General features: G+C 47.5%; 1 protein-coding gene across 1 annotated transcript in view; it reads left to right on the forward strand.

The window, feature by feature from the left end:
- Nucleotides 1-388: 388 nt before the first annotated feature.
- CLIC6 (chloride intracellular channel 6) overlaps nucleotides 389-11516 on the forward strand; it is a 39354-nt gene continuing 28226 nt past the window's right edge. Inside the window, exon 1 of the mRNA XM_032396957.1 lies at nucleotides 389-1489. Coding sequence (XP_032252848.1) covers nucleotides 389-1489 — 1101 coding nt within the window. The remainder of the gene's footprint in view (nucleotides 1490-11516) is intronic.

Here is an 11516-nt window from a genome sequence, read left to right on the forward strand (position 1 = left end):
GGCCAGGCATTTCAAAGGGTGCGGGAGCTAAGAGGCCTTCCCCAGCCACGCTCTGCTCCTCCGTGGCCCGCGCCACCAGGGAACCCGGGTCAGAATTAGAGTCCGGGTGGGAAGCAGACGTGGAACCGGGGAGACGCAGTTACGGTGGAGGAAGATACCAGAAAGCTTAAACCGGGAGAACGGGCGCAGTGTCTTGGGGTCGAGCCCATTCTGCCCCCAGATCCAGCGCTCCGCCCCGGCGGGCGGCCCCCTTCCCCCGAGCCCAGAGCGGGGCGTCCTCCTGGAGCGGGCGCAGGGGGCCCCTGGCACCGAGCTCCTCGCCCAGGGCCACTGGCTCTATCAGCAGTGTCAAGGAAGGGTCTCCAGTGGAGGACAGGGATCTGCGGCCATGGCCGAGGCCGCGGAGCTGGAGGGGGCCTCCCCAGATCCCCAGACGCCGCCTGAGGGCCCCGCGCCTCCGGCGGAGAAACCTGGCGAGCTGGGGGCCGCGGGCCAGGAGGCGGAGCGGGAGGAGGCCAGCGAGGGCGCCGCGGAGGCGCCGAGGAGCGAGGGGGCGGGCGCAGCCGCGACGGCCGCGGTGAACCAGGCGGAAGGCACCGACCCCGACGGAGGGCGCGCGGGCGAGCCGGAGCCGGGCGCGGACAGTGGCCCGGGGGCCGAGACGCAAGGCGCGAGGGCAGCGCAGGGCGAGGCGGAGGCCGAGGAGGGCGCCCCAGGGTGCGCCGAGGTCCCCCAGGGAGAGGAGGCGAGCGGCGCCGAGCAGGTGGAGGAGGCGAGCTCCGGCCGCGGCGTGCAGGGCGAAGCCTCGAGGGAGGTTCAGGGGGAGCCCGGGGAGCCCGAGGCCCCCGGGGAGAAGGAGACAGCGGAGCAAGGGCCGGAGGAACCCGGAGGCGGCACGCCGGGGGCCAGCATGGAAGCCGCGGGGCAGGCGGGAGGGGCGCACGGGGCCGAGGGTGAACCCCGGGACGGAGGGGACCCCAGCCCCCAGCTCCAGGCCGAGGCCACGGAGGCCGCAGCGGCGGAGATTGGGGGGTGCGGCCCCGGGGAGCTTGCAGGGGAGCCTCGGGGTGCAGCGGCGGGCGCCGCCGCCGACGAGGCGGGGGCCCCGGGGACGGAAGAGTCGGAGGAAGTGGCCCCGGGGGACGCGAGGGCGGAAGCTGTCGAGGACGGGGACCAGGGTGGACCCCAGGAGGAGATGGAGGAGGCAGAGGAGGAGAGGCAAGAGCGCGGCCCGGAGGGGCCAGGCGAGCAGGCCGCAGCCGGGGGCGAGGAGGAGCCCCCAGACAGCAGCAGCGCGCCGGCGGAGGCGGAGGCGGCCGAGGCAAGCGGGCCCGCGGAGCCGGAGGCCGAGCTCAGCAACCACCTGGCGGAGGAGGGCAGCGTCGAGGGCGGGGACGAGACCGCGCGGGTGAACGGCCGCCGGGAGGACGGCGAGGCGTCGGAGGAGGGGGCCCCGCGGCAGGAGCACGACATCACCCTCTTCGTGAAGGTAAATTGAGCCGTCCCCGCAACTCGTAGCGCTTTTTGAGCCTTGGTCTTCCAGGTGTCCTGATAGTCGCTTCTATTCACAGCCTGGGGGTCATGGGGAGTTTCAGGAGCGTTTTGGGGAGACAGGATGGTTTGGAAACAAAGAGGTCGGGTAAGGGTCGTAGGGGAAGTGGGGGTGCGGGTCCAGCATCCCACTGTCCTTTGTTCTGAAAATCCTAACTGGCCCTTCTAGTCCAGAGATTACTGAAGAATCAATGAAAAAAAAAAAAAAAAAGAAAAGAAAAAGTGACACGCCCTCTTGATGTTCAAAGCAATTCATGCCAAAGGAAACTCTAATACTTGAAGTGGGAAAAAAAAAATGCGAACAGGTTGTAATGTGAGAAGTCTCCCCAGGACTCAAATTTCAGAGGCCCAGAGTTGGCCAATGTTTTCAGCTCCAAAAAAGTATCCCTCCTTAGTATTTGGAAGGAAAGTGGAAATTTATTTAAATATTATAATATTTGTTGAGCATTTTAACATTGGTTTTGGAAGAACACAAGATGCTGGGTGACTTGGCATCATCTGCCTTTATGTCATATTTCAACCTCGCTTCAAATGGGAAGAAAGCAATGATTTTGTTAAAGAATCTGTAGGACACGACTGAGGAAGTTTGGAATTTAAAGAGGCCTTTCTACAAGGCATCAAAAATAAGGGGCAAGGTCCAGCTGTAGCTCACACACACGGGGATCTTTGTTTAAAAAAAAAAAAGCGCTTTCTGAGGACCTTTGGCCAGACCAGGAGAGCAGCAGATAATAAGGTCAAGAATGTGCATTGCATGTTCAATCATAATCCTTTCAAAATACTTTCAGGCTTATAGAAGCCAGTTAGGACCTAAAGCTCCTTGACGGGAATGTAAGCAAATTCTAATAAGCAAAAAGAGAAAAGTTTCCAAAGTGATTAACACCAGAATTTCAAGAATCATTTGGGGGGCAAGGGAGTTAGGGAAGAGAGGGCATGCGTTTGTTTCTTCACTAGTGGGAAGGCGTTGTTCTGAGCATTTCTGAAGCCCCTGGAGCATATTAAGGTTAAGTGTTGGGATATAATCTAAGGGCACAGCCTCTAGGAAGGCCCCTGGGAGCTGGATGTCTGCAGGGAAGGCCAAGGGGAGTGGGAGGGGAGGAGGAAGGGGAGAGCTGAACACAGTGCTCCTGTATGTACCCCAAATCTGCTCTTGATTTAAGCAATTCCCCGTTGCTTCGTCTCATGGCCACTTGCTTCCAGCACATCTTTGCAGTTTCTCGTTACGGTTTTTGAAATACAGTAACATCTTCCTACCTTGTCTTCTTGCTTCCATTTCCCAGCTCTCCTGGCTAGGCCCTCGGTGATAGCCAGTGAGCTAGGAAATGAGATCCGATCACTTTGTTTCTGAAAGTAAAATTGCACCAGTTGCTTATTGTAGACTTTCAAATGAGTCCATCCTCCTTAGCCAGGCCACAGGCCACTCACGATGGCATTTGTGCCTCTGCGGTATTGCCTGGGTGTCCCCCCCCGACTTTGTCACCCCTGGTACCACCAGGCCAGCCATACTGAAGTAGTTATCATTCCTTGAGAGAACCACATTCTTGCCTGCCTGGAAATTGTGCAGGTGCTCTGCCCTCTGCCCGAATCAAGTTTCTTCCCCCCTCGCCCTACTCCCGGCCTCCTGCCTGGTTATCTCCTGTGTGTCTAGACTCAGCACAGGCATCATCTCCTCTGGGGGGCCTTTGCCAACCCCAGGCCGGCTTGGGTGTCCCTCTGTTGAAGGTCCACTCACACATTGCGTGTTTTATCTCTTCCCTTGACTGTGTGAAATTCATCTTCCATCCTCCATGTGGAGCCCAGGCTTGGAACATGATGGAGGTTTGAATGGGTGGCTGCCGGCACGAGGTGGTATATACCGTGGTAATCAATAGCAGGGACCTTAGAACCAGCGGGATCAAATCCTGGCTCTGCTACTTTCTTGCAGTGTGACCTTGGGCAAGCTACGTGACCTTTCTGTGCCTTTGTTGCTTATGGATAAAGTGGGGATAATCATAGTACCTACCCCCCGAGGTTGTTGTGGGGATTCAAAAATTAGATTCCATAAAGCACTTAGAAAGCACACTATGCTTGAAATTAAGCATAGTGTAAATGCGCATTCTTGTCATTTTATCTGCTCAGCTCCCACAAACGTCCATTGATTTTGCACAGAAACAATCCCCTGCCCATTCCATCCCTGCCTCTTTTTTTTTTTTAAAAGATTTTATTTATTTATTTGTGAGAGAGGAGAGAGAGAGAGAGGGCACAAGCAGGGGGAGTGGGAGAGGGAGAAGCAGGCTTCCCACTGAGCAGAGAACCTGATGTGGGCCTCGATCCCAGGACCCTGGGATCTTGACCTGAGCTGAAGGCAGACGCTTAACTGACTGAGCCACCCAGGTGCCCACCCCCCTTTTTTCTTAAGAGAAAATCTCTCTAGGTAGCTAATTGCCTCCATTCTCTGGGGATAGGAATGTTATGAAACGTAAAAATAATTTTTTTCCCTCAGATCCTGCTCAGGAGAAGTTTGTGTGGGCAGAGGCAAGGGGCTTGTCATGGACAGCTTATCCAGATTGTTCTTTTCTGACGTGATCCGCTTGGTGCTCAGTTGCCTGCTTCCACCCCGCCTTTTTTTTTTTTTTCTTTAAGAAAACAGATCTCCAAACAGGGAGATTGGTCTTTAAGCAACTACTACTTGATATAAGGTCTGAGGGTCACTTAAGATGTGCCTCGTTGGATTATTAAGGCACCTCACTTTCTTTTTCTCCTACAAATCATTCCCCTTAAAATCAAAAAGACCCCAACGCCAAAATCAGGCAAAAACCCTTTAGACGCTTCTATCTTTTGCGTTTGTCGTACTTGATTTAAAATCCTTAAATTAGTTTAAAATAGGATTTCTTTGCCAAATTTAGCTTTCTTGAGGTTCCTTCTTTGGGCTCCACTTTATTTGGACCACACTCCAGAGTAGACATCTGACCTCCTGGGTTTTGTAAACATGTCGAATTTTTCTGTGCCATCTCTGGAGTGCAGAATTCACAGATTTGTTCTGTAAGGAGAAGTACTGCAAACATTCCAAACGTTCCCTTCGCCTTCATCTGACAGCCTAGTAAACACAGTTGTAACTAATTAGCCCCTATTTTATTTGTCAATTTTTAACTTTTACATTTCCCCCCTATTTTTTTAAATAAATACATTGGCTACAAATATACCACACAGTGATAACCTATGACCCAGCAACAGGTGCAAATCAAATCTGCTTCTACTTTTAGCCACCTGGTGGTTTATAGTCTCCATCTTTGTGGAAATTGTCATCTTACTAATTTGTCATTTTGTTTTATTCTGTAAGTATGCAAGAATGTATTCTTGTAAAAAAGCCAAGAACATACAGAATGTGCCGAGGAGAGCTTCCCTGGATTACTGTATGGGGAAATTAATTGCTAATCATGCTAATTCTTACTTTTGTTTTTTTACAAAGATGTATTAATTATTTGTCATCAAATTATAGGGTAACCCTGCAGTATATTTAGTAAGAAAGATTCTTTTCTTCTTTACTCATAACAGGGGGTAACAACATAATAACATACCAACATAACAATAACAAATGACAAAATACTGACAACAAAGAATAAGGTAGGGACTTCACCAGCTGTGGGGATTCAGTCACTAAAGAAGTCTTGCTTACAGATTTGGTGCTTCTAATCCAAGAGTACCTGGTGATTGTGTATACTCTGAGGCAAGGTCTAGGGGTGGGACAGTCTAAGATATGGATTTCCTGGCAAGTTTCACATGACCTAAAAAACTTCAGTGTGACCAATGAATAATCCTGGGCCAGAGTCTAAGAGTTTCTTAAACTAGGTTTTGGACACATTTAACTATTAACATGCAGCTACTGTGGAGCTCAAAAACTTGCATTTACCATCACATTTGGGTCTCTAGACAGGTGGAATTGGTGATGGAATGAAGTCCAACTCAAGAAAGACATGACCTCTGAATAGGCATTGTCACTGAGAACTGCCCCCCAACATAAATGAGTACATAAATGGAGCCAGCCAAGTAGCGCCACAGCACGTGGCCACGGCAGGATGGGAGGGGTAGGTGTGTGTCCAGGAGCGGCAGCTGAGTGAATCCTGGTAGACCAGTTGGCTGCAGCAGTCCATGCACCATTCTCCAGGAGAGAGCATGCTGAGACCATTCTGTGGGGGCTTGGTGTCTGAGGAGCTTGTAAGGGAGGTGGTATTTTCATAACTATGTGTGGACTATGACCATGTGCTCTGAAGGGAAATGAGCAAAGATGCATTTCTATGACTTTTCCTCTCCCTGCAAAATAACATTTTTTGTTGTTTTCTGAGTGTCTTATACAACCTGCTTACAAACACATTTTTTAAATTTGAATTCGATTAGCCAACATATACTATATCATTAGTTTCAGATGTAGTGTTCAATAATTCATCAGTTGCAAATAACACCCAGTGCTCATCACATTACATGCCCTCCTTAATGCCCATCACCCAATTACTGCATCCCCCACCCACCTCCCTCCAGCAACCCTCAGTTTATTTCCTAGAGTTAAGAGTCTCTCATGGTTTTTCTCCCTCTCTGATGACTTCCCATTCAGTTTTCTCTCCCTTCCTCTATGATCTTCTGCACAGTTTCTTATATTCCACGTATGAATAAAACTATATGATAGTTGTCTTTCTCTGCTTGACTGATTTCGCTTAGCATAATCCCCTCCAGTTCCATCTAGGTCGATCTAAATCGTAAGTATTCATCCTTTCTGATGGCTGATCTTACAAACACATTTATGAAATCAGTAGAGTTAGTCAGGGTGGAAACTGAGGTCGAACACCATGTTCTGCTAACCTCTGACGTACATGCATACGCACATGCACACTGGGGGTCATGGTCCCTCTCTCCACGATGAGAGAGATCCACGTCGTAATTGCTTCTCCACATCGTGTCCTCCTTCTTTAGCATGGCGGTGGGTTTGTTCTAAGCTCTCAGTCAGTGCTTTTTGGTAATGATAGGTAAATAGCCGAATGGATGCATAGTCCAAGGTGACTCAGCTAGTGAGAAGCTGGACACAAACCTGTTTCCCACTGTCCCAGTCCGGCGTCCCTTCTGAAAGGGCCTGAGCCATTCTCCTCCATGAAGATGTCTTGGCAGCAGGGCTGCAAGATGCTGGAATTCCCTCAGGGCTGTGGGAATTTTTGGCTCTGCTTTGCTGGGTACACATATGCCACAGCTTCTGCCCCTCACTGGGCTGATGGGCCGTGTGCTCTGGACTCCTGGAAGTAAGTGAGCGATCATGCTTCACCCCCAGCATGAGCTCCTCCTCCTCATGGAGGGTCTCCTTTATAGCCTTGGTTTCTCAAGGGCAGCTGTTCTCCAGGTGGCCGCCTCTCAAATATCCTACCTCCCTGACTAGCTGGAGATCTGTAAGATACCCTCAGAAACACCACACTGGATTCTTTAAGCAGGTAAATTTACCCTTTAGTTTCATATACATAGAAAAATAAAACCTAGACTTTGAAGGAATGTATAAAGTACAAAGCTCTGAGCCATGGTTTAGGTTCAAGTGGGTCACAGGGCTGTAGATGAGTCTGTTAACTTAGCCCATGTGGATTTATCACCTCCTATGTGTTAGGTGCTGTGCTAGAGTTTGGGAACCCAATGTGAAGCAAGACAGACAGGGTCCCGGCCCTTACAGAGTTTACCATCTAGCGCAGAGGACGGAGACTGAGCACTGAAAGCGTGTGGTAGCAGGGACTGCAAAGATTTGCCCACCATTGTCCTCCCAACCCCCAGCCAGGGTCTGGCACATAGTAGGGGAGGAGGGAGCGAAGGTGAGTAGGAGGCTGTAGGAGTATCTAGCAGAAGGACCCGCAGATACAGTGGTAGTCACTAAATTGTTATCAATTTGATTGTATTTGCGGAGACACAGAGAGTGGGACCCTCTGAGAGTCCCTAGTACATATTCTTCAAGATTTTTGAAAATAGGTTTCCTTTGCTCTAGCCACTCTCTGAGATCCTGTGAGATTCAGCAAAGAAAAGTTTTCTCTGAGAGCTGGGGAGGTGGATGTTTAAATCTCCTAAACTCCTTTTCCATCATTAACTTCTGCTTTTTTTTTTTTTCCCTGACAGAATGCTGATTCATAAACTAGGCTTTGTATTTGGGCATAGTTGGGGGTGGGGGAAGATTCTTTCTTCACAATACAGGTAACTTCTAAAGACATCAACATGTCTTCTGGCAACCCATTCTCCTCCCCATAGGGAGACAATATCAAATTCCATTTTCAGCTGGAGTCTGCAAACCTAAAATATTTATTGTTGGGCCCTTTAAGACAAGGTTTGCTGACCTATGGCTTAAACCTCCTTTGATTCATGACCTGGGACTAGATACATTGCCGCTGGCACAAAATTGGAGTTTTATTTAGCAAGGAAGAAGGGGAATGACTATTGAGGAAAGAATCAGCAGTGTCTATCACAGTGAAAAATATTTAAGACACTACACGTCTTATACATGTTGTTGGAAATGTTATTTTTCTGTGCAGTCCCTGATCTTGATTTAGGTGAGATTGAAGTAAAATAGAGATTATAAATATAAAAAGATACAATGCAATGCAATGCAATGCAATGAAAAGGAAGTCTTTTTCTGCCCCTGAGGTCCATCCAGCCTCTCAGTTTTTCTTCCTGGAGACAGCCACTGCATATCTTTCCAGAGATATTCTGTGCATATGCAAGCTTACATGTAAATATTCTCACTGTATTAGTTATCTAACACTGTGTAATAAATTACTCTAAGACTTAGCACTCTAAAACAACAAACATTTGTTATTCACAGTTTCTCTGTGTTAGGAATTTGGGATCAGCTTGGTTGGGTAGTTCTGTCTCATGAGGTTGCAATCGAGATGTTGGCAGGGCTGTGGTCTCATCTGAAGGATTGGTTAGGGTGGTGGTGGGGGTCCACTTTTAACGTGGCTGACTCACATGTCTGTTGGCAAGAGGTTCAGTTCTTTACCACTTGGGGCTCTCTCCCTGGGCTGCTTTGGTGTGCTCACAACATGACATCTGGCTTTCCCCAGAGCACAGATCCAAGAGAGAAGAAACCACACACTGTCACTTCTGTCTTATTCACTAAGTCCAATACTCAAGGAGATCGAAATTAAACTCCACCTTTTAAAGGGAAAGTCAAAGGATTTGTGGACATATTTTTTAAAAATACCACACCCACCTTTTTTTTTTTTTCATATAAAGTAGTACACTGGAAATACACTGGGTTACATCTTGCTTTCTTTATTTAATAGTATATCTTAGAAATCATTCCCTATTGGTACCTGTAGCTCTATCAAATTCTTGTTAAAAATTTCATAGTTTTCTAGTGATGGGTATACTCTATAGTCAGTCTCCTACAGGTGGATGTTTAGGTGGTTTCCTCTTTTGGGTGTTAAACCATGCTGTAGTGAATATCCCTCAAACAGATGTATAATCACATATGGAAGCTCAGTTCTTAGAAATGACATTGCTATGGGAAAGGATATGCCTGTTTAAGATTTTGATAACCTTTACCAAATTTCCTCTTCAGAGGTTCCACCACATAATGTCCCCCTGACACAGTATGGAGGCCATGTTGATTTCCCCAACCTTCCCCACTCAGAGTTTTCTCAAACTTTTTGAAGCTGAGAGGTGAAAAATGATGCCCATTGTCATTTAATTCACATCTCTTTTGGTGTGTGTGAGACTGAGTTTACTTTTATAGATCTAACAACTTTTGGTATCTTTTTTCCATGAGCAACTTGCTTATGTCCTTTACCCATTTTTCAAATCTACATTTGGCCTTATTCTCCCTGATATTTATATTAAGGAAATTAGGCCATTGTCTGTCATGTGGGTTGCATATATTTTTATGGGACTATTTTGACTATTTGTACTGGAGTAATTTATCCTTTTAGTCTTAGTAACTTCTTGGAATTGATGCACGGGAAGACAAAACATAGGCTGTGACAGAGCTCTTAGAATCTCAAGCTTCATTTACTAGAATCTTAAATGCTCTGTTTTACTTTATATTCTATAACTTCTTGAGTCCTGAAGGATTAGGTATTTCAAGTCTTGCCTTTCTCCTTTCCTTTTTAATTAGCAGGTAACATTTTTATCAAGCGCGTGCCCTTGGAGAGTTACATTCTTTCTTACATCGTAAGAATTCCTACTCAAAACAAGGTTTAAAATATATAGATAGCAGGATCATTTCATGCCACTCTGCTCCATCTGAACAGGTAAGATATATCACTTTGATCTTGGTGTGCCATCTATTGGGATGAACTTGAGTCCCACAAATTAAAACTATGGTGAAAAGTAACCATACATGGTGCAGTGATATCAAAATATTGCTTCTGAGGTTGTCTCTTAGCCAGATGTTCTACTTATGCCCTCATCTGTTGAAAGGATCGACCAAAATTTATAGAGAATGATGACAAATCCTATTGTAGACATCCAGTGAATTGTGGAAGACTACCCAGAGTTTATATTTAATTAGTGGGAGGGTAACTGAAATACTCAAATACCAAAGATCATTTGGAGAGATACTTTGGCAGCTTCTCAGTGGATAGTTCTATGGGCAACAGTTGATATATACTTATTCAGTCTGCAGGGGTGAGTCTAATATGATATGTGTGTGTAAGAAATCATCAGATTAGAAATAGTCTCTAATTCCAGATTTTTACTAGGTTTATGGACTCTACCCTCAACTCACTGTTTCTTCTCCCTTTTGGGCTTGGTTGGCCACATGAACGTTGAGTCTTTTGCTGTGGGGAGAAGTAAAAGCTGCATTTCAGTCTTCCAAACTCCTGAGCGATGTTTTGAACCCAAGTGGCTTCAAAACTCAATATTGAGTTTTGAAGTGCCTGCCAAGTATCAGACATTGTGCTTGGGACTGGGGTACAACAGTGACAAACAGTGATGAACACAGCCCCTGCTTTCCTAGAGCTTTCAGCCTACAGAGTGATCCAGAAGGAAATGGCTAGAGTGCACGGGGAGCACGGGGGCGGGGGTGCTAGAATGGGGGGGGGGGTGCACGATGGCAGGCTGTGCAGTGAGCCTTAAAGGGGGGAGGGGATTTGGCCTCTAGATCTCTGATAGCCTGGGCTCTGGCCTTCTGCTGCAGTCCCTTCCCTTTGGAAGATTGTGCCATATACGATGGATGGGAAAGTGAATGAGCAATGTACAAGCATGCCTACTGCATCGGGTAAAAAGAATTGGGTGGTCAGTTTTTAATGATGTATTTTGCAGAATGTAAATTTTATAATCTCATAAATTCTTTCCATCTAAGTTAGCAATGCCTCACGCGTCATCACATTGCATTCACAGACCTTGGCTTGTGTCTGAGCACAGTAATTGAACAGCTGTTAAAGGTCTGAGCATGTTGCAAGTCGTCTTTGGTTTTCTGTTTCTATGGCGGACACTGTAGTAAGGAATATAGTAGAAGAACCAAAAATGGGGGAGAGAGACAGAGGTCACTGAGTGGTGTTCAGCTGGTGGATGGGCTCATCTGAGGGGTCCAAGGCAACTTCACGCGCTTGTCTAGGGTCTCGGCAGCATGGCTGCAAGGCTGGGCTCGTCAGATGGAGCACCTACACGTGGCCCCTCCAGCTGGTGGCCTCAAGAGGGTCAGTGAACAAGGCAGAGCTGCATAGCCTTTTATAGTGAAAACCACACAGCATCACTCCCACCATATTCTACTGGTGACCAGGCAGTCATGCGGGGTCTGGCCAGATTCGGAGGGAAGAGAGAGACTCAGACCCCATTTCTCAATGGGAGGAGGGTCAAAGAACTTGCAGCCACCTTTAACCCACCACATGATGATGGGATGGCAGGGTGTGCCGAAATGCTCCAATCGTTTGTTTATAGATCCAGTTCTTTACTAACTTGAGCTGGTTTAAGAAAATTTTAGCAGTGCCTCAAAGCAGTGGAGTTATGTTTTTTATATCCAGTGATGGGCAGAG

The sequence above is a fragment of the Phoca vitulina genome, unplaced genomic scaffold (genome assembly GCF_004348235.1).
Source record: "Phoca vitulina isolate PV1807 unplaced genomic scaffold, GSC_HSeal_1.0 scaffold95, whole genome shotgun sequence".
In the NCBI taxonomy this organism is placed as follows: Eukaryota; Metazoa; Chordata; class Mammalia; order Carnivora; family Phocidae; genus Phoca; species Phoca vitulina.